Here is a 23,890-nt window from a genome sequence, read left to right on the forward strand (position 1 = left end):
AGTATTCCATGGTGTATATGTGCCACATTTTCTTAATCCAGTCTATCATTGTTGGACATTTGGGTTGGTTCCAAGTCTTTGCTATTGTGAATAATGCCACAATAAACATACGTGTGCATGTGTCTTTATAGCAGCATGATTTATAGTCCTTTGGGTATATACCCAGTAATGGGATGGCTGGGTCAAATGGTATTTCTAGTTCTAGATCCCTGAGGAATCGCCACACTGACTTCCACAATGGTTGAACTAGTTTACAGTCCCACCAACAGTGTAAAAGTGTTCCTATTTCTCCACATCCTCTCCAGCACCTGTTGTTTCCTGACTTTTGAATGATTGCCATTCTAACTGGTGTGAGATGGTATTTCATTGTGGTTTTGATTTGCATTTCTCTGATGGCCAGTGATGGTGAGCATTTTTTCATGTGTTTTTTGGCTGCATAAATGTCTTCTTTTGAGAAGTGTCTGTTCATGTCCTTCGCCCACTTTTTGATGGGGTTGTTTGTTTTTTTCTTGTAACTTTGTTTGAGTTCACTGTAGATTCTTGATATTAGCCCTTTGTCAGATGAGTAGGTTGCGAAAATTTTCTCCCATTTTGTAGGTTGCCTGTTCACTCTGATGGTAGTTTCTTTTGCTGTGCAGAAGCTCTTTAGTTTAATTAGATCCCATTTGTCAATTTTGTCTTTTGTTGCCATTGCTTTTGGTGTTTTAGACATGAAGTCCTTGCCCACGCCTATGTCCTGAATGGTAATGCCTAGGTTTTCTTCTAGGGTTTTTATGGTTTTAGGTCTAACATTTAAGTCTTTAATCCATCTTGAACTGATTTTTGTATAAGGTGTAAGGAAGGGATCCAGTTTCAGCTTTCTACATATGGCTAGCCTGTTTTCCCAGCACCATTTATTAAATAAGGAATCCTTTCCCCATTGCTTGTTTTTCTCAGCTTTGTCAAAGATCAGATAGTTGTAGATATGCGGTGTTATTTCTGAGGGCTCTGTTCTGTTCAATTGATCTATATCTCTGTTTTGGTACCAGTACTATGCTGTTTTGGTTACTGTAGCCTTGTAGTATAGTTTGAAGTCAGGTAGTGTGGTGCCTCCAGCTTTGTTCTTTTGGCTTAGGATTGACTTGGCAATGCAGGCTCTTTTTTGGTTCCATATGAACTTTAAAGTAGTTTTCTCCAATTCTGTGAAGAAAGTCATTGGTAGCTTGATGGGGATGGCATTGAATCTGTAAATTACCTTGGGCAGTATGGCCATTTTCACGATATTGATTCTTCCTACCCATGAGCATGGAATGTTCTTCCATTTGTTTGTATCCTCTTTTATTTCCTTCAGCAGTGGTTTGTAGTTCTCCTTGAAGAGGTCCTTCACATCCCTTGTAAGTTGGATTCCTAGGTATTTTATTCTCTTTGAAGCAATTGTGAATGGGAGTTCACTCATGATTTGGCTCTCTGTTTGTCTGTACAGGAATGCTTGTGATTTCTGCACATTGATATTGTATCCTGAGACTTTGCTGAAGTTGCTTATCAGCTTAAGGAGATTTTGGGCTGAGATGATGGGGTTTTCTAGATATACAATCATGTCATCTGCAAACAGGGACAATTTGACTTCCTCTTTTCCTAACTGAATACCCTTTATTTCCTTCTCCTGCCTAATTGCCCTGGCCAGAACTTCCAACACTATGTTGAATAGGAGTGGTGAGAGAGGGCATCCCTGTCTTGTGCCAGTTTTCAAAGGGAATGCTTCCAGTTTTTGCCCATTCAGTATGATATTGGCTGTGGGTTTGTCATAGATAGCTCTTATTATTTTGAAATACCTCCCATCAATACCTAATTTATTGAGATTTTTTAGCATGAAGGGTTGTTTAATTTTGTCAAAGGCCTTTTCTGCATCTATTGAGATAATCATGTGGTTTTTGTCTTTGGCTCCGTTTATATGCTGGATTACATTTATTGATTTTCGTATATGGAACCAGCCTTGCATCCCAGGGATGAAGCCCACTTGATCATGGTGGATAAGCTTTTTGATGTGCTGCTGGATTCGTTTTGCCAGTATTTTATTGAGGATTTTTGCATCAGTGTTCATCAAGGATATTGGTCTAAAATTCTCTTTTTTGGTTATGTCTCTGCCCGGCTTTGGTTTCAGAATGATGCTGGCCTCATAAAATGAGTTAGGGAGGATTCCTTCTTTTTCTATTGATTGGAATAGTTTCAGAAGGAATGACACCAGTTCCTTCTTGTACCTCTGGTAGAATTCGGCTGTGAATCCATCTGGTCCTGGACTCCTTTTGGTTGGTAAGCTATTGATTATTGCCACAATTTCAGATCCTGTTATTGGTCAATTCAGAGATTCAACTTCTTCCTGGTTTAGTCTTGGGAGAGTGTATGTGTCAAGGAATTTATCCATTTCTTCTAGATTTTCTAGTTTATTTGCGTAGAGGTGTTTGTAGTATTCTCTGATGGTAGTTTGTATTTCTGTGGGATCGGTGGTGATAACCCCTTTAACATTTTTTATTGCCTCTATTTGATTCTTCTCTCTTTTTTTCTTTATTAGTCTTGCGAGCGGTCTATCAGTTTTGTTGATCCTTTCAAAAAACCAGCTCCTGGATTCTTTAATTTTTTGAAGGGTTTTTTGTGTCTCTATTTCCTTCAGTTCTGCTCTGATTTTAGTTATTTCTTGCCTTCTGCTAGCTTTTGAATGTGTTTGCTCTTGCTTTTCTAGTTCTTTTAATTGTGATGTTAGGGTGTCAATTTTGGATCTTTCCTGCTTTCTCTTGTGGGCATTTAGTGCTATAAATTTCCCTCTACACACTGCTTTGAATGCATCCCAGAGATTCTGGTATGTTGTGTCTTTGTTCTCATTGGTTTCAAAGAACATCTTTATTTCTGCCTTCATTTCGTTATGTACCCAGTAGTCATTCAGGAGCAGGTTGTTCAGTTTCCATGTAGTTGAGTGGTTTTGAGTGAGATTCTTAATCCTGAGTTCTAGTTTGATTGCACTGTGGTCTGAGAGATAGTTTGTTATAATTTCTGTTCTTTTACATTTGCTGAGGAGAGCTTTACTTCCAATTATGTGGTCAATTTTGGAATAGGTGTGGTGTGGTGCTGAAAAAAATGTATATTCTGTTGATTTGGGGTAGAGAGTTCTGTAGATGTCTATTAGGTCTGCTTGGTGCAGAGCTGAGTTCAATTCCTGGGTGTCCTTGTTGACTTTCTGTCTCGTTGATCTGTCTAATGTTGACAGTGGGGTGTTAAAGTCTCCCATTATTAATGTGTGGGAGTCTAAGTCTCTTTGTAGGTCACTCAGGACTTGCTTTATGAATCTGGGTGCTCCTGTATTGGGTGCATGTATATTTAGGATAGTTAGCTCTTCTTGTTGAATTGATCCCTTTACCATTAAGTAATGGCCTTCTTTGTCTCTTTTGATCTTTGTTGGTTTAAAGTCTGTTTTATCAGAGACTAGGATTGTAACCCCTGCCTTTTTTTGTTTTCCATTTGCTTGGTAGATCTTCCTCCATCCTTTTATGTTGAGCCTATGTGTGTCTCTGCATGTGAGATGGGTTACCTGAATACAGCACACTGATGGGTGTTGACTCTTTATCCAATTTGCCAGTCTGTGTCTTTTAATTGGAGCATTTAGTCCATTTATGTTTAAAGTTAATAGTGTTATGTGTGAATTTGATACTGTCATTATGATGTTAGCTGGTTATTTTGCTCGTTAGTTGATGCAGTTTCTTCCTAGTCTCGATGGTCTTTACATTTTGGCATGATTTTGCAGTGGCTGGTACCGGTTGTTCCTTTCCATGTTTAGTGCTTCCTTCAGGAGCTCTTTTAGGGCAGGCCTGGTGGTGACAAAATCTCTGAGCATTTGCTTGTCTGTAAAGTATTTTATTTCTCCTTCACTTATGAAGCTTAGTTTGGCTGGATATGAAATTCTGGGTTGAAAATTCTTTCCTTTAAGAATGTTGAATACTGTCCCCCACTCTTCTGGCTTGCAGGGTTTCTGCCGAGAGATCCGCTGTTCGTCTGATGGGCTTCCCTTTGAGGGTAACCCGACCTTTCTCTCTGGCTGCCCTTAACATTTCTTCCTTCATTTCAACTTTGGTGAATCTGACAATTATGTGTCTTGAAGTTGCTCTTCTCGAGGAGTATCTTTGTGGCGTTCTCTGTATTTCCTGAATCTGAACGTTGGCCTGCCTTGCTAGATTGGGGAAGTTCTCCTGGATAATATCCTGCAGAGTGTTTTCCAACTTGGTTCCATTATCCCCATCAGTTTCAGGTACACCAATCAGACGTAGATTTGGTCTTTTCACATAGTCCCATATTTCTTGGAGGCTTTGCTCGTTTCTTTTTATTCTTTTTTCTCTGAACTTCCCTTCTCGCTTCATTTCATTCATTTCATCTTCCATTGCTGATACCCTTTCTTCCTGTTGATGGCTTCGGCTCCTGAGGCTTCTGCATTCTTCACGTAGTTCTCAAGCCTTGGTTTTCAGCTCCATCAGCTCCTTTAAGCACTTCTCTGTATTGGTTATTCCAGTTATACATTCTTCTAAATTTTTTTCAAAGTTTTCAACTTCTTTGCCTTTGGTTTGAATGTCCTCCCGTAGCTCAGAGTAATTTGATCGTCTGAAGCCTTCTTCTCTCAGCTCGTCAAAGTCATTCTCCGTCCAGCTTTGTTCCATTGCTGGTGAGAAGCTGCGTTCCTTTGGAGGAGGAGAGGCACTCTGCTTTTTAGAGTTTCCAGTTTTTCTGTTCTGTTTTTTCCCCATCTTTGTGGTTTTATCTACTTTTGGTCTTTGATGATGGTGATGTACAGATGGGTTTTTGGTGTGGATGTCCTTTCTGTTTGTTAGTTTTCCTTCTAACAGACAGGACCCTCAGCTGCAGGTCTGTTGGAGTACCCTGCAGTGTGAGGTGTCAGTGTGCCCTGCTGGGGGGTGCCTCCCAGTTAGGCTGCTCGGGGGTCAGGGGTCAGGGACCCACTTGAGGAGGCAGTCTGCCCGTTCTCAGATCTCCAGCTGCGTACTAGGAGAACCACTGCTCTCTTCAAAACTGTCAGACAGGGACATTTAAGTCTGCAGAGGTTACTGCTGTCTTTTTGTTTGTCTGTGCCCTGCCCCCAGAGGTGGAGCCTACAGAGGCAGGCAGGCCTCCTTGAGCTGTGGTGGACTCCACCCAGTTCCAGCTTCCAGCTGCTTTGTTTACCTAAGCAAGCCTGGGCAATGGTGGGCGCCCCTCCCCCAGCCTCGCTGCCGCCTTGCAGTTTGATCCCAGACTGCTGTGTTAGCAATCAGCAAGACTCTGTGGGCGTAGGACCCTCCGAGCCAGGTGCGGGATATAATCTCGTGGTGCGCCGTTTTTTTAAGCCCGTCGGAAAAGCGCAGTATTCGGGTGGGAGTGACCCAATTTTCCAGGTGCCGTCCGTCACCCCTTTCTTTGATTAGGAAAGGGAACTCCCTGACCCCTTGCGCTTCCCAAGTGAGGCAATGCCTCGCCCTGCTTCGGCTCTCACATGGTGCACGCACCCACTAACCTGCGCCCACTGTCTGGCACTCCCTAGTGAGATGAATCCGGTACCTCAGATGGAAATGCAGAAATCACCGGTCTTCTGCGTCGCTCACGCTGGGAGCTGTAGACCGGAGCTGTTCCTATTCGGCCATCTTGGCTCCTCCCCTCTCCCCTCTTTTTTAATTTAAAGAACATTTACAAATAATTAGCAACTTGTTCACTTTTAAGTCATACCAAAAACATGGCTGAAAATGTGCACTGCTATTGAGAAATCCGGGGTACAAATGAAAATAGAAGTAAGTACAACATGTCAAGGACTAAATAACAAGCTCTCATTCTGTTAGCATCTGCCCCTTAATGATCTTAACATCCAAAGTGTTTGAGGCTGTGTGCCAAGAACTATAAAATAAATCAATATTTTTTTGTTCAAGAATGTATGAGTCAGATATTCAAATTAGCTAACAAGTGACTTTTGTTTCATAATAAAATAATTACATTTTAGAACTGGAAGGAACCCGAGAGAGTACACTGATCTGTGTAGAGACAGACCCTCTTTATCTCTTTCAAGTACATTTACATTAGTAAATATACCCTTTTTATCCCTCTCAAGTACAAGTATAGTTACATTAGTCACTCGACCCAAACCTTAATAGGCTGCCAAAACATTTTCATAAACGAAATGAAATGGAAATAAAATAGTAAGAGAAGAGGTTATTCCATATGTTGAACTTTGGTCCTGGGCTCTAAGCTCACCACTGTTTTAGTTAACGTTCACATGCTCAGAGATTGTTCCCCAAACCTACATCTTGGTAAGGCAGCTGGCTCCTGAGGAGTGAGGCGTCTTGACACCCACTTCACTGGAATCAGTCTCCTTCAGCATCCTAAGGCACTTAGCTCTAATGAACTGCCCAGACTCCCGTTTGCATTATGATAAGCTCCTCTTTAGAACCTCTACTGTCTGCTTTTGACAGCCGACCTCAAGGAATACTGACTTAATCCAGGAATCCCAATAACATTTAATATTTATCTTCCTTTTCTGGGAGGAATCTACACTTATCCAAGTTGCCCAAGTGAGCAGTTCCCTCCCCCCAAATAATTAGTTCTACTCCCCAGAGGGTCTGTGAGTGAATCCCTCTGTCACTTTTGAAATGTCCCATTATAGTTTTCATCTGTAAATATGTCAATATGTATCCAAAAGATGAGGATCTTTAAAAACGTAATCATAATGCTACTATCACATGTAAAAATGAAACATAATTCCTTAATATCATCAGATATCCAGTGTTTAAATTTTTCCAGTCTCATGTTTTTGTACGTTTTTAAATAATCACATGTTTAAATCGTTTGCATCTCCAAGGCGTCGACCTCCCCTCCATTCTCCTGGGCGTCGCGCTTCCCTCTTTGTTTCCCGCCCTTGCGGTTCCGTCGGAACCTAACGAGCTTCCTTCCACCGCAAAAGAGCTGGAGAACAATGCTAGGCAACGTGCTGGAGACCTTGGCCCTCGGAACCCAAGTCACGCCTCCCATGTGAGCTCTGGAGGGAGAACTTTATGTGTTGCACTGAGGGCAGTCTCCGGAAACGCGATTCGCAGCGGGCGCCGGAAGCGGTCTTGTGTCTGCAGCTCTGGCAGAGGACCGTTCCACTAGACACGCTGAAGGGACTGGGTACGTGTTTTCCTTCAGGACCAGAGCTGAGAGGAGCTGGGATCGCGGCGGCAATGGAACGGGCCTCAGAAAGGCGCACGGCCAGCGCGCTTTTTGCGGGGTTCCGGGCCTTGGGACTTTTCAGCAACGACATTCCACACGTGGTGCGGTTCAGCGCGCTCAAGCGCCGGTTCTATGTAACAACCTGCGTGGGCAAGAGTTTCCACACCTATGACGTGAGTGACTTCTTTTGTTAGCTTCCCAGGAAAACCACCCTCCTTGGCCCCTAACTCTGTCCTGGAGCAGTCCGGTTCTCCCTTCCCATTTACCACGGGCTTCCCTTCTTTAACCTCTCCCTGTCCTATTAATATTTCGCCATCCGGTCACGTCCATGTGCTGATTTGGCACTTGCAGTCCTCCTGGGGCGTGTTTCAGAGGCAGCCTGGCCAAGGGGAAACTGCTAGAGAACATCTCAGTTGTATGGCAGTAATATTTGTTCAGTGAATATTTATTGACCTTCCCTTGAAGGTGGAAACATAATTAAGACAAACCTCTACCTCTTGCATTCTTAATGAGAGAGAAAAACATGCACGCTATTACGTTATTGGTGACACGAGCTGAGTTAGAAATTCACTCTAGGTGGAATACATTGGGAGAACCGGAGATGGTGAGATTAATTACCGTTAGGGAAAATATCTAATAGCAATCAGTTATTTTCAAGTAACGCAAAGTGTCTGGCACTGTCGCTCTAAGCCTTGCAGCCGTTTCTTTGCAACATAGGTGTCATTATACCGTAGCACCTTTATATAATCTATTAAAGTAAATTTCAGATAAATCACTTGTTAGTGATGATTTTTTCTCCTATAACAGTTCATCGATCATTGTAATAGTGTCTCTTGTTTACTTGTTTCTTTTGTCTTCTCCGAAAGAATGTAACCTCTGTGAGAACAGGAACCTTGATGAGGAGGATGATAATAGTCAGTGTTAATTAAGTACTTTCTTTTCTGGAAAACAGGTAGAGTTGTCTCTCTTGGAGGATTGTGAATATCAAATGGCTTATTAGCAAAAAGAGCTGGGAGGTAGGAACTAGTTGAGTTAGTGGAAAAGGAAAGTGAGGGCAGAGCTGAGGTGAAGAGCAATTGGGTTTCTCAGAGTCTAAGTTGGTAATGGAGACAGGGTGGGTTAGAACCATATTAATCATGTGAAAGTATTTAGTGTTACCATTCTCTGCACTTGTTCCTTGCTTGCTAACTTTTGCTTTTGCTGGTTAATGTTTTCTTCCTTGAAATGTAATTTTTCTGAGTTTATTACTGAAATAACTCTTGAAATCTTGTCTTTGGTACAGTGTCTTTCCTGACACTGCGTTACACACAGACACATGTGTTTTTCCCTATATTCTACTTCCAAAGAAACCCTGTGGTGAGGAGAGTAACATATTTGTACATTTTATAAAGTTAACAATTTACTTACTGTGTGTTGACATTTAGTCATAATAAAGATGGCTTTTAAGTTCTCCTCTAGTTCTAACACTGATGATACATTCGTAACATCATGGCATGTAAATGTTCTTTACCCAGACTGTACACTGCTCAGATTAACCAATGCATTGGGCTGTGACCTCTAAAACTGAAAATACTTGGGAGTAAAAAGAAAAAAAAAAAGGAGCTAATGAACCTAAGTCACTAATTGGGTCTACAAGTGCTCTATCCCATGACTATGGCTATATATGCTGTCCCCAGTCAGACTTCCTACAGTCCTACAAATTAGTTTCTTCTACAGGGGAAACTAGACAAGTTGTGAATAGGTGGTAGTAGTGATGGTAGTAGCTATCATGTATTGAGCAGTTATTATATGACTGGCCCCATTCTGTTTTACACAAATTTACTCATTGAATCCTCATAACAATCCCATAAAGTAAATAAATACCTGTTTTACAAATGAAGAATTTGAGGCACAGGGAGCTTATTTTTCCAGGGTCATACAGCTGGATCAGTAGCCATGATTGGGGTCAGCAAATTACAGTCTGTAAGCCAGTCTAGCCCACTGTTTGTTTTTGTATGACCCAGGAGTTACGAATGATTTTGACATGTTTAAATGTTTGTGGAGGCAGGCTGGGGGTAGAGAGAAGGATATTTCATGACATGAAAACTATGTGAAAATCAAATTTCAGTATCTATAGATAAAAGTTTAATATACTCATGTACATTATTTATCTATTACGTATGGCTGTTTTCATGCTACGGTGGCAGAAGTGAGTAGTTGGCAACAGAGACCACATGCATTGCCTGCAAAGCCTAAAATATTTAATATTTGGCCCATTATAGAAAACATTTGCCTACCCCTTCCATCACCACTCCTGGTGAAATACAGTTGAAAATATAAACTTTCCTAATAAAGAAAATTAGTGTCAGTAAGTGTCCTTCTTATGAAGGACAGCATAGCAAATATACGTATGAGGTTATATCTTAATCTTCAGGTGTTAGGTTATTATGATTATGTTTGTTAATGAAAATTTAACCTTTTTTCTTTTTTAAACAGGTTCAGAAACTTAGTCTGGTTGCAGTAAGTAAGTATGGACTTTATTCTGAATTTATGCACATCTAAACTTTTTTTTAATTTTGACATAAATGTGAGACTTACAGAGCATATAAGGAAGCCAGGGTAACATGTATGTCTTATAAACTTACATTATCAGCAACAAAAAAGGGTGCCAGGATAAATCATGTTTTGCTTTTAGTTGTTATGTATCTTTATTTTCTTTAATCTGGAACTGTTCTTTAGACTTTGTGCTTCATGACATTGACACATTGACATTTTTGAAGAGTACAGGCTCATTTAGAATGTCCTTCAGTTTGAGTTTTTTTGACATTTCTTCAGGATTAGATTTAGGTTGTACCCCTTGGGAGGAATCACAGTGAACTGTATCAGAAGGCACATGCTGTTAGTTGGTTCTGTTCCTGGTAGTGATTGGTTAGGAGGCTCTATTTTTAAGTTAGTGTTTTGTCATTTGTAACAAGTAAGTATCTTTTGGTAGTATGCACTGGGACTATGTAAATATCTTAGTACTCTTCAAAGTTATTACCTGCTGCTTTTATATTTTATGATGATACTTGCCTGAATCAGTTATTAGTGTGATGGTTGCCAAATGCATGTTGATTATCCTTAATCCAAAAATTTGAAACCCAAAATGCTCCTAAGTCTGAAACTTTTTGAGAGCCAACATGACGTTAACAGGGAAATATTCATTGGAACATTTCCGATTTCAGATTTTCAGATTAGGAACATTCACCTGGTTATGCAAATAGTCCAAAATCCAAAAAAATCCGGAATCTGAAACACTTCTGGTCTCAAGCATTTCAGATAAAGCATAGTCAGCCTATAGTGATTTTCTTTTGCCATCATTCCTTCTACTGTAAGGAAAAGTTTTCCCTTTTCTCACATTTTGGTATTTCTTTCCAATGGAAGGGTTTTTTTTAAACTATCTAATAGAATAAAACATATCTCAGGGCGGAGAGGTACTTGTTTTACCATCAAATATGGTTCTTGTGAGAGAAACAGAAGACCTACAAGGACTGTAATGTGTATGTGTATTAAACTTATATTTTAATAATAGATTAGAAGGCAGAAGAAAGGCATTGGAACTTAAGTTGAATACAAAAGTGAATGATAAACTTATAAAACAGGGTTATGCAAACAAATACTAATATGGAATTTGCAGCATGAAAAGTACAACAATCCTGTGTCTACTAACCCTCCTGCCCCAAAAGAGGAAATGAAAAGGTCAGTGTGACCAGGATACTGAGAGAAGAATCATATGTCACGTGAGAAATGCTAAAGATTGATAGGCATATTTCCCTTGGAGAAGACTGTAGAAACAATATTGTCTTTAAATGTTTTAGGAATAGGCATATAGAATACCATATGTAATATTTTTGGGTTGGTCCAAAGGGTAGAGTTAGAGATTTAGATTTTGAGTTACTTTTAAAATTTTTCTGGAGTTATTAGTGAACTTGATGTTCCAGAAGATACTCACATGGGTTAGGCATGTGGCTCATGCCTGTAATCCCAGCACTTTGGAAGGCCGAGGTGGGCAGATCACCTGAGGTCAGGAGTTCAAGACCAGCCTGTCTAACATGGCGAAACCCTGTCTCTTCTAAAAATACAAACATTAGCCGGGTGTGGTGGTGCACTCCTATAATCCCAGCTACTTGGGAGGCTGAGGCAGGAGAATCAGTTGAACCTGGGAGGCGGATGTTGCAGTGTGCCAAGATTGCATCACTGCACTCCAGCCTGAGCGACACAGCAAGACTCCGTCTCTCAAAAAAAAAGAAAAAAAAAAAAGATGTTCACATGAAGACTGGATGACTGTCGTGTCAGAGCTTTGTGTTTCAAATGACAGTTTTTTCCAAATAACCTCAAAAAGCTTGTTTTCATTTCTCTAGGATTATGTTTTTATTTCTGCAAATCCTAGACATTCTCTTAGGGAAGGACAAGGTGATTTCCTATCCTTAGTTTGATAGTTACTATTAGATATCTAAAATATTTTAGTTAAAATTTTATACACTGATTCTCAACTTTGATCTTTATTTATATATATTTTTAAATTATAGCCATGAAAAATGTTATATGTATACTTGAGGTTTCTCTTTAACATCTTAAAAATCCCTGTTTCTTTCATTTTGTATTTTCTGCTAGGTAATTCTGTTCCACAGGATATCTGCTGTATGGCAGCTGATGGCAGATTAGTCTTTGCTGCTTATGGAAATGTTTTCTCTGCATTTGCCCGTAATAAAGAGGTTGGTATCGCTGAACTACTTGTTTGTCAGTCAGTATTTGTTTGTCATGATAGTGGAGGGAACTTTAATTTTGTCATTCTTTACCCAGCACACTCTGGAACTATACAGTATTCTTTTTTTTCTAATGTATATTCAGTTTTCTGGAGGAAGATAAATTTTCAGAAAAGGCTTACTTAAAACTGGTGCTTTACTTCAGTTTCTTTGCCAGAGATGAATATCAGAATTACTTGGAGACCTTCTTCAAAATTTTTTATGCCGTTAGTTCCCATCTCAGGAGTTTTCTGTTTTGTATATTTGTTGAGATAGGACGTAATGTGTATTATTAAGTGTAGTTTTAAAATACTTTCCTAGAAAATTCATATTTGTACCACCACTTTATGTGGATTGGTTATTTATTATGTATAACTTAGCTTATAACTCTTTTTCTAAAAATCAGATGCCTGTTCGCTGTTTAGAGAAAGCTAGATTCTATGTTTTCTCCACTGCTAAGGAAAGATCTTTTCTGGTCTAAATCTACCAGTTGGTTTCTGAATTTGTCCTGGAACAACTAGCTTGAGAAGTGACCTGGCCTTAATGGTCTAGAATGAAAGGAAATGTAGGAATGGAGATACAAAGATAGCCAAATGATAGTATCACTGTACTTGTCAGGGACTTGGAGTGAGGTGGTTCCCACAGTCTTTCATCATCACTTCCTGTGGCAGAGGAAGGTAACTTATCTGTAGAGTTCTTTAATGGAAGGTGTTCAGATTTTTAGAATTGGAAAAAATGTTCATTTTTGTATTGTTGTTTATAGTTTTCCCAGGGAGATATATGTGATTTACATGAGGAGACTTTATCCTATATGTATAACCTATATGTGGTTCAGATGTGGAGACTTTAATAAAGGACCTTTATGCACAGGTGTGGTCAGGGTTAGGGGAACAAAATAGGGGTGGGGAGGCATCAAACACTGTCAACTGTAGGAAGTTGTTACCACCCCTAAGGCCAAAGGGCCAAGGAGAGGAAATAGTGTTACTGGAATCTAGTGAGAACTGAAACCATGGAGAAGGGGCTATACTTATGGAGGGATCAGCTACTGTAAGGATCTCTGTCAAAGCAGAAAGGTATGGGGAAGAAGACCCTATATCCCCCTTTCCCATCCCATCTGAAAGCCAGTTGGTGATGGAGTCTTTAGAGATCAGCCTTCTGGAATATACCATCTCGCTAGGATATATGTAGTTGCACTGATTGAATTGGGTGAGGGAACTAGGTGTGTGTGCATGCCTCCTCTCTAACCCAAGATGGAAGGCAGAGCCTCAAAGGTCTCATTTCTTTGTTCTTAATGGACAGTTTACTTCCTTATTGTTGAACTGGCTGAGGGAGCAGATGAACATGCCTGGTCCCTTAATATTTATGTGTTCATCCTAACCTTGAATAATCAAAAGTTGGGGTACATTTCTTAACAGAAGCATCTCAGGATTAGCATGTTTTTGGGATAATATGAATAATATGACATGATGACTGAGTAATAATATGAAATTCTTTTAAATTTCGATGTTTTAGATAGTACATACCTTTAAGGGTCATAAGGCAGAAATCCATCTCTTGCAACCCTTTGGAGACCACATTATCTCTGTTGATACTGACGGCATTCTTATTATTTGGCACATATATTCAGAAGGTAAGAGTTAATTCATTTATTTGCTTTATCTTAGGGTAGTATGTGTTTAATTAAAATTTAAAATCTATGTAAACATCTATGCCAGAGATTTTGCCTGTAAATAGTAAGAAATTAAAAAAATCAAAAATCTTTAACGTGTAAGAAAAAAATTCTAAGTAAGAAAGAAATAAACAACTTTAGCAAGTTAACTACTTATAAACTGTTTAATGTGCTTACCTCAACTAATGTATTTTCCATTGCAGTTCTCCAACTTTAATGATTTGTTGTATTGTTTTCCCTGTGGAGTGAATATTGATGTATTTTCATACCTGAGTAATTCTTGGTTTGTATTTTCACCTTTTAGTAAAGGAGACTGTAATAGTAAACTTGATCTTGTAATCTGAAGGAAAATATACATCCATTTCCTAGGGATATGAGTCAGTTTCTTTCAACTGTGATAGCTTAGACAGTGGCTATGTTTATGGGATTATGTATCTTTAAACATGAAGAATTTATCCCTAGGATATCTACACCTTTCCTCAATAAAATACTGGGTTCATCATGAATTGAATCTTTTAAGTTCTTTAATCTGGTTACATTTTTAGCTTATATTGCCTCTTGGGTTTTTTTGTTTTTTTTTTTTTTTTTTTAGTAAATATCCTGAAGATTGCATTTCTGGGAATTATTCCAGGTTCTTATTTCAGATTAGTAACCCTTTTCTTGTTTTGTTTTTGCTCAAGTAGAGGGAGGGAACAGAATTCCAAAAGTATTCCCTGTGCAGATAGAAGTTAAAAGGGCTTTAATTAGGTTACAGGATCTGGTTCTTACATTCCAGCAGACTCTCTTGAACCAGTATATTCAGGGAGCCATTTGTAGTGACTGACGAATAAAGGCAAGGATCTCTTAAAATAGCATTCAAAGTAAAGTTTATATAATTTTCACCTATACCTATACATCCTAAACTGTGGTACCCATACCCTGGGATTGTACAGCAGTGTGCCAGATAGTATGTGAACCTAAAGATTAAGTGAAATGTACCTTCTTTGATACACAAATTTACTGGAAAATAGAGTGGAACATTGTTTTAATCGTGGAGGAACTGTAAAGTGAAAAGCAGAATTCAAACATAGAAATTTTGAATGTAACCAAAGATTTCAGATAATTTTTTTATCTTGGAGCAAGTGACCACTGGCGATGCCACCCCCCACTCCACAGGGTTATACGTTTTTTTTTTCTCCTTTATTAGAGATTATTTTGTGGAAATGTGTGAGAAGTACTCTTATTTCACTGAGGTGTGCCTTTTATTTTTGGCATTTTTTGAGTGGCCCATCAAACTTTCCAGATAATTGGCTCTTCATTCCCTGAAAGAGCTAAGTATAAGCACTTCACTTGGAATATTCACTCCTGTCTGTTGATCAAATTACAGAAACATTAATGCTAATCCTTAGGATCTTTTTTTTTTAACTTTATTATCCTTTTCTGTAAAGTAATTCAAAAGTGAATGAAACTTTTAATAGTATTTTTATTAGAAGTTACAGAAAATTTTTGACAGTCTAAATTAAATTACATTTACAAGTTGCCCCTCATTTATTTTATTTCTCAAGGAATGTTTATAGATTAGTATCTAAGTCTGTGGTTTATTTTAACATATAAATCTTTGATGTGATAGACTTACTTTAAGTGATAAATATATGGTTACATAAAACATTTTAAACTATTTTATAAAAAATATTTATAACTTTCACTTTTGTAGAAGAATACCTGCAGTTGACTTTTGATAAATCAGTATTTAAAATTTCTGCAATTTTGCATCCAAGTACCTACTTGAATAAAATACTTCTGGGCAGTGAACAAGGAAGCCTGCAGTTGTGGAATGTAAAATCCAAGTAAGTATTTTAGTTAGAAAATAATATAGTTGTCACCTTATCCTCATCTACTACTTCCTAATGCATACTTAAGTCTCATTTCTCCCTGCCCTTATATATTTATTTGGAGGGTTGTCTATAAATAACAGTTGGTCCCCTGTATCAGAGGAGTCAATTAACCTGGGATCAAAAATATTCAAGGAAAAATAAATAAATAATAATACAACAATAAAACATCACATTTTAAAGTAGTACAGTATAACAGCTATTTACATAGTATTTACATTATATTAGGTCTTATAAGTAAGCTAGAGATTATTTAAAGTATGTGCATAAATGTGTGAAAGTTATATGCAAATACCACACCATTTTATGTAAGGGACTTGAGCATCTGTGAATTTTGGTATCAGCAGAGAAGTTGGGGAAGTCCTGGAACCAATCCCCCACAGGTACTGAGATATAACTATATGTTTGCTTTTGGAGTTGTTGCTGGTGGCATCACATATGTGAAAGGTGGCATGTGATCCTGACACATGTTAGACAGCTTCATAAATGCTCACTGAAAAGTATGTACTAATGACCTAATAACTGTAAAGAATTGCTATAGAGAAGGCTCTAATAAAGATCTATGAGATCCATCAGAAAATAATAATAATGAGATTATTACTAGGGAGCTTCTGATTTTCCATACATGAAGATTTTCTATACATGAAGAAGGTAAAAGATGGAAAGGCAAATCAATAATTTAGTGCTAGCATTTAGAAATGATTTTTAGGGTTAAAAGTACTTCCATAATCTCCCATAGATATGGCAAATATCTAATATTGATGTAGCTAGAGGGCTGGATACATGATTTTGAATACTTCTATCCATTATGTAAACATTTATCAGTAGAAAAAGGTGGCAGCTCACACTTCTTTGTATAGCATTTTAAAAAGCAAACAAAAATATTTGACCATCCAAATTGTTTTTTTCCAAAGTCCTTTTAAATTCAAAAGAGAAAATAAGATTATTAAAGGTTTGATGTTTTAAATCAGTGTTTCATTACAATTTAACAAATACCATTGACTGCCTACTTTGTGCTAGGTTCAGCGATAGTGACTGAAATACTGTCTTTGCCCATTTACAGAATTTAATACATGATTTAATACTTTAATGATAATTATAATTTCAGATAGCTCTGCTCCATGGATGTGTTATCATTCATGACTTGCTTCTGAAATTGAGAGCAGCATTACTGTTGTCATATAACAGTCATATAACATGCAAATAATATTTTTATTAAAATATAAGTTATTCCCTTTCATGATGATGTTTCTATAAAGATACTGCAGTCCTAAATTTTTTTTACTGTAGCATGTAATATAACATGATTTTTACTCACGTATTTTTTTTCCATTTAGGACATTTAATTTCTTAATGAGGTGGCATAGCATAGTAGTTAGTTTGAGACCTAGAATTTGTCTGGACAATATTACTAACCTTGTGACATTAGCTTAATCATCAGAATAGTGTGTGGAAGAGTAAGAACTTAATAAATATCACCTATTATTATTTCACTTTTTAATGTGTAGCTGGTATTGTTTTCCTCCAAAAAAAAAAAAAATACAGCTTTCAACTATTTTTCTTCTTGTAGTAAACTTCTATATACATTTCCAGGATGGAAAGTTGGAGTGACAGCTCTTCAGCAGGTTAGTATTTTTCTGTTAAGTCAAAGAGGAACAAAGTTAATAGGAAAATCCTTCAGTTTCAGGAATCAATCATAATTTTAGACGTAAAGACGAAACAATATATAGCTTAGTTTACCTTTAAAATTGTTAGCCTGAGGAAATAGTGTTTTGGAAATGTAAGTTAAAACAAGTAATAATGCCTTTGCCAATAACGCTTATTGGAGTCCTTTGTGCTTATAGTTTGACTTAAATCTGTGGTTGCTATGGATCCTTGTTTCTAATCATTTTGCAAGTATATGTAGTCCATTGTCTTGTGTAGACTGGAAATGAGTGTTCAGCAATGCAAGCGGTATTGTAAGTCATGTAGAGAAATTTGTCAAGATGTTGAGATTTATGGTTTGAAATAATTGGAGCCAAAATCCTAATGTTTGATTCGATGATGGACTATTTAAGAAATAACTGCTTTTTTTTAATGAATCTGCAAAATATGTATAAATAAATGAATGCATGTCTACAGCGAATCTTGTGTTTATATTGGCCACATATGTAGCCACTATACCCTTATCTTTTTCAGTATCCATTGTCTATACTTGCCCAATTTATATGTATTCCTTATCTTCTCTTGCTGTCATCAGCCTAGCTCCACTTTTGCCTATCCAGAAGACTTCATAAGTATCAGAGGATTAGGACCCTTGAGGACAAGGGATTATATTTGTTTTAGTATCTCCAATTTCTACACAGGGTCTCATGCATAGTAGACACTTGATGACAAATTAATAAAACATGTAGCCTGATTCCATTCTATAATGATATTGGACATTGATCTTTGCTAAAATAGAGAAATTCATAATAGAGCCTGTATGTAAGACTTGTACTATAGACCATTATAACCATAGAATATTAGAACTGGAACAGACTAATTGTAAAACTTTTTTTGCCTTTTCACATGTTTTGTAGGTTTTTCCTACTTTCTTGGATAAGCAATTCTTCACTTCCTTTGTAATTGGTTACATGTTGCCACACATAGCGCAAGCCTTTATGTTTTCTAGTTGTCTCCTTTTTCTGTTTCCATCCAGTCCAGTGATCTGTAGTGATTTTATACATAGCTTTCTTTTTCTGTTGTGGTTGTTTTCTTTCCAAAATCTTACCAGCTAGGTTTTGGGAATGAGGATGGGATGTTGACTGGCAGAATTGAAGCTGGGAAGTAATTTGGAAAAATCATTACTGAATACTTCTATGCTGAATAAAAAAGTATGCTTGAATGGTAATACTTGCTGAGTTTTTCTGCCATCTTTTAGAAGATACTTCATTATTTCTTTTGATAACACCTAATAAGTGATGAGTATCATCAGGATTATTAAAGCTATTTTGCTTAAGAAAGTAAAAGTTTGAATAATTTAATTTTTAGGCACCAGCTGTGGATGTTGTTGCTATTGGTCTTATGTCAGGTCAAGTTATCATTCACAACATTAAATTTAATGAAACATTAATGAAGTTTCGTCAAGACTGGGGACCCATTACTTCAATTTCATTTCGCACAGGTAACTTTTAACATACTTATTGATAGGAGTTAAGAACACTTAAAATTCATTACTTTAAAAGTCAATTTTTTTTGTCTTCTGGTAGCTTAATCTAATAGAAGTGAATGAATACTGGAGTAAAAGGCAAAGAAATATGAATAGATTATTGGTATATAGTTTTTTTCTAACTTTATGGATTAAAAGGGAAGAGAGAAGAATTCTTGTTTATTTTGGGGGATCTAGAAGTATTTTTCTTAATGTATTTTATTTTAATAACAGATGGTCATCCAGTAATGGCAGCTGGAAGCCCATGTGGCCATATTGGACTCTGGGATCTAGAAGACAAAAAATTAATCAACCAAATGAGAAATGCACACTCTACAGCAATTGCCGGACTGACATTTCTCCATAGAGAGCCACTTCTTGTCACAAATGGCGCTGACAATGCTCTTAGGGTATTATGATTATTGTTAACATCTTCCTGGCTCATCTAACTTACCCTTTGGGTTATTACAAGCTTGCTTTAATGTATCAGCTTTCAACCTAGAAGATGAAAGGAATATGGAATGAGATATTGGTATAGATGAAACAAAAAGCACAGCAGGTGACATGATTGCAGTGAAGCGGGAAAGAATTACAGTTTATTTCTCCCCCAATACCCACTCCCTCCCTTGTAGCTCCAGGGTCAGTGGCTTAGCAAGCACTACTCAATACCAGTTGATTTATGTAGGGGGTGATTTGACTACTTGCAGATCAGATGGAACATTGTAGAAGAACTGACGTTTTTATTTCTTGGCAGATATGGATATTTGATGGTCCTACAGGTGAAGGCCGACTTTTGAGATTCAGAATGGGTCATAGTGCTCCTCTTACCAATATCAGATATTATGGACAGAATGGACAGCAGATTCTAAGTGCAAGTGAGCTTCTGCTTCATACTATTAGTTTATTTCAGCAAGTATTGAGATGTGGGTGCCCAGTATGAGGTTTGATATTTACACATATTTAGATTCACATATCTCTTTGAGTGACTTAGAAGTCTGGGTAAAACTAAGAGTCCTTTTTGTCTACTTGAGAAGCACTATAGATGTTATTATCTATGCTTAATGTGTCCTTCTATTTACTAATCCTCAGAGACAGAATGGTTAGATTCTAAAAATTCTGTTAGTCTGCTGAAAATTATTAGTACCTCATTTTCATTTTATCCTTTGTTCTTACTAAATGGCATTCTATAAAAAGTTGAATATTTTAATGAAGTAGTTGCAATCTGGTTTTCCCTTTAAAGTGTCCCAAACTGTAACTTCAAGATTTTCAAATTGAATTTTATAAAATTTGTGATTCACATAGTCCCTTGTTTTAATGAAGCTTGATTAGGGATTTTCTGTGTATATCAACAGGTCAAGATGGAACTCTTCAGTCATTTTCCACGGTACATGAAAAATTCAATAAGAGCTTGGGACATGGTAGGTCCTCTACAAGACAAAATAAGCTGGTCACGAAAGAAACATTTCAACAGTCTATGAAACAACTGGAGGAAGTTTCATCAAAGCATTTTATTTTTTCTTGGATGAACTAGATAAACATGTATGGAAGAGGTAGTAAGATTCCTGGCATCAAAGTTGCTATAGAAGTGGTTGAGGTTCTGCTATAAGGTTATTGAAAAAAGTTAGACATCTTGGGTGGTAAAAACATACTGCTGCCACCCAAAAGATGTTCATGGCCTCACTTGAGCTATCTGTAGAGTGCACAGTTTTTAAAATGGAAGGTAGCTTAGAGAAAGCATCAAAGTAAGTGGCATCCAATATTTTTGCTTTAAAGCAATCATTTATTCTCTTTCCCTTTTCATGGTTTCCAGCCTTTGAAAGATTTTGTTTATTAAACAACAAAATCTTACTTGGTTTTATGATTACTAATTTTTAAGTTACTATCTTATACTATTCATGCATGTATATAAATTTTAAGATTGTTTTTAACAATATCTAAAATAACTTTTCTTAGAATTAAAAAATAACAGTGGTAATAACATCTTTGTTTTGTTTCTGACTTAAATGGGAATGTCTTGTACTTTATAGTTACAAGACTGATAGCTTTTCTTTTATATACACTTTTTATTAAGAAGGATTCATAGCTATGTATGTTCCCCTTTCCCCCATCCTTAGGATTAATAAATAAAAAGAGAGTTAAACGTAAAGGACTTCAGAATACCATGTCAGTGAGACTTCCACCCATCACAAAGTTTGCAGCAGGTAAGTAACTTCAAACTGTGTTTTGAGAAGTTCTCCTTTGTCATTTATTTCCTACTGTATGCTATTTTATTTTCTGTTTTAATAAATGCTTTTACAAATATTAATAAGCATTCAGAAGGTAACCCCAGGTGCATGCTGGTCTTTTGTGAAGACTAAAAATGAGTTATTTTAAATGTGAACTTCTTATCTATTAACATCAGGCTTTGCTCTTCTGTATAACAGGTATTAATAATATTTGATTTTATAGCCTTTTTATTCTGTCATATGCCTGGTATAATGAAAGTCACTAATGTAAAAAGAACTGGAACAGCAGAGTATGAGAACATAGAGCTCTGACTAATTAAGATCTAAGAATACTGAGGTCTTAGTATACTATGTCATTTGACCTGTGCCACTTTCAAAGAAGTGATTTTAAGAAAAATATAGATAATGGGTTTGTTGCGTGAAATTTATCATGGGAAATTACTGTAGAGGCACCATTTCTATTTGAAAGTTGTTATTATGACCACCTTTCTGTTTTCTCAGAGCTTGAGTCATGTTTCTAAAAACATTTGAATCACATCACTCATCTGCTTAAAATTTTTTAGTGGCTTCTTAACACCTTTAGAGTGGAATCTCATCTCCTTAACATGACTTTCAAGACCCTTTGTAGTGTGGTCCTGATTGCCTTGCCCTACTCCTATCCCTCCCAAGAAGATACTACACTTACTTGCTGTCCTCCGTTTTGTTCATTTTTTCTTGTGCATGTTATCCCCCCCAGGTAATTTCTACTTGTTCTACTACTCCATCCAGAGAGCCATTTACTTTCCCCAAATCTCCTGAGTGGTCTTATAAGACACTGTCATACTTTATTATAATTTCTTCTGATTAGAATCTCTTGTTAGGTATGTTAATTAGCTTGATTTAGCCGTTCCACAATGTATACATATCACAACGTTATGTTCTATGCCATAAACACATAAATACACACATTTTTTATTTGTCAATTAAAAAATAACCTCTTGTTAGATTGGAAACATATTGTTATCAGATATTACCTGTTTGTTTTACCATTGTATCCCTAGTGTCTGAAATATTGGATGCCTAATTAGTAATAAATGAATAACAGAATGAAAAGTAATTTGATTTATGATTTTCATTACGTTTTAGAGGAAGCTCGTGAAAGTGACTGGGATGGTATCATTGCTTGCCATCAAGGTAAGCTATCTTGCTCAACCTGGAATTATCAGAAATCTACAATAGGCGCTTACTTTCTCAAGCCAAAAGAGTTGAAGACAGATGACATAACTGCAACAGTAAGTGAGCTTGTTTATAAGAGTATCTTCTCTTTAAAACTTTCCTATGGAAATCTTGTTATACTCAAGGTTTCTCATCATAATATTGATTGAAAAAACGTAGTTTAACATTTTAAAGCATTGCATAACCCAAAGCCACAAAGATTTGCTCCTGTGACTTCTAAGAGTTTTCTAGTTTTAGCTCTTGTATTTAGATTTATTCTCTCTGAATTGACTTTTGTGTATGGTATGATAAAAGGGGTCCAAATTCATTTTTTTGCATGTGGATATCCAGTTGTCCCAGCACTATTTGTTCAAAAGACTATTCTTTCTCCATTGAAAGATCTTGTTTCCTCTGCTGAAAGCCATTTGACCATGTATGTAAGAGTTTATTTCTGGACTCTCAATTCTCTTCCATTGATCTGTATGTCTGTTCTTATACCAGTACCACACTGTCTTGATTTTGATAGCTTTGTGGTAAGTTTTGAAATCAGGAAGTGTGACTTCTCCAGGTTTTTTGTTCTTTTTTCAAGATTGTTTTGGCTCTTCTGGTCCCTTGCATTTCCGTATGGATTTTAGAATGAGCTTATCAATTTCTGCAAAAAAAAGCAGCTATGATTTTGATAGGGATTTCATTTTGATTTTATAGATCAGTTTGAGTGTTGTCTCTGATCTATGAACATGGGGTGTTTTTCCATTTGTTTAGATCTTCCTTAATTTTTCATCAATATTCTGTAGTTGTTTGTATATAAGTCTTACACTTCTTTGGGTACATTTTTCCTAGTATTCTTTCTAATGTTACTGAAGTAGAGTTTTTTTGTTTTGTTTTGTTTTTGTTTTGTTTTGCTTTGTTTTTTTATTTTGGATTGTTCATTGAGAGTGTATCAAAATGCAGTTGATTTTTGCATTATTGATCTCATATCTTGCAACCTTGCTGAACTTATTAGTTCTAATAGTTTTTAATAGATGCCTCTGCTTTTGAAAATGCTTATTAAAAGTGTAACTCAACATTTGACCCTATTTTATACAAATTGCATTGTAAGTTTGTATATTCTATTCTCTGTAGTATGGAAATCCAGTCTTAAGCTTTTATGTAATTTTCTAAACCGTAAAGATTCTATCTTACGCTCCCTTAGGGACATTTACCTACATAGTTTTGAATAATGGTTGTAATAGTAGTGGTAATTATAATCACAGGTAACATTTTCTGTGTGATTACTTTGTTCCAGGCTTTCCGTCTGGCATGGATTATTTCATATTTTCCTTACAACAGTCCTACAGCATGGTACATTGGTTAGCTGCTTTTTATGGACAGTAAAACAGGCTTTATGAGCAACATGCCTAAGATCAGTGAAGCGAGTAAGGGGCAGAGCTGGGATTTGAACCTAAGACAATTCATTCTAGAATCTATATTCTTATAGCCCATAGGGATCACTTATAGAACATTTAGTATGTGTGTATACTATGATATTTAGCTGGAGTTGAGTCATTTTTCTGACAGTCTCAGCTATCTGGAGCAAAGCTAGTAACCAATAAGTAATAAGCAAAAATACGTATAGAGAGCCTGTGCACTAAAGTACAATTTGTTACTCAAAGATAACATTCACGGTTTATTTATTTTTGCTTTGTTTGGCTTAGATAATACATTAGAATGAATAAATTAGAAGAAGAGAATGCCAGGAGCAGGCCAACTAAAAACAATAACTCCCCTAAAAAAATGTAAAGCAGGACAAT

The 23,890-nt window shown here is 36.8% G+C and overlaps 1 protein-coding gene across 1 annotated transcript in view; it reads left to right on the forward strand.

Annotated features, from left to right (window-relative positions):
- Positions 1–7,061: 7,061 nt before the first annotated feature.
- WDR36 (WD repeat domain 36) overlaps positions 7,062–23,890 on the forward strand; it is a 38,174-nt gene continuing 21,345 nt past the window's right edge. Inside the window, exons 1-12 of the mRNA XM_003826751.5 lie at positions 7,062–7,382; positions 9,685–9,712; positions 11,842–11,942; positions 13,485–13,602; positions 15,335–15,467; positions 17,083–17,137; positions 18,525–18,657; positions 18,916–19,091; positions 19,436–19,556; positions 20,034–20,099; positions 20,796–20,882; positions 22,032–22,177. Of these exons, the coding sequence (XP_003826799.3) occupies positions 7,221–7,382; positions 9,685–9,712; positions 11,842–11,942; positions 13,485–13,602; positions 15,335–15,467; positions 17,083–17,137; positions 18,525–18,657; positions 18,916–19,091; positions 19,436–19,556; positions 20,034–20,099; positions 20,796–20,882; positions 22,032–22,177 (1,326 nt within the window). The 5' untranslated portion in view covers positions 7,062–7,220. The remainder of the gene's footprint in view (positions 7,383–9,684; positions 9,713–11,841; positions 11,943–13,484; positions 13,603–15,334; positions 15,468–17,082; positions 17,138–18,524; positions 18,658–18,915; positions 19,092–19,435; positions 19,557–20,033; positions 20,100–20,795; positions 20,883–22,031; positions 22,178–23,890) is intronic.

The sequence above is a fragment of the Pan paniscus genome, chromosome 4, assembly GCF_029289425.2.
Source record: "Pan paniscus chromosome 4, NHGRI_mPanPan1-v2.0_pri, whole genome shotgun sequence".
Lineage (NCBI taxonomy): Eukaryota > Metazoa > Chordata > Mammalia > Primates > Hominidae > Pan > Pan paniscus.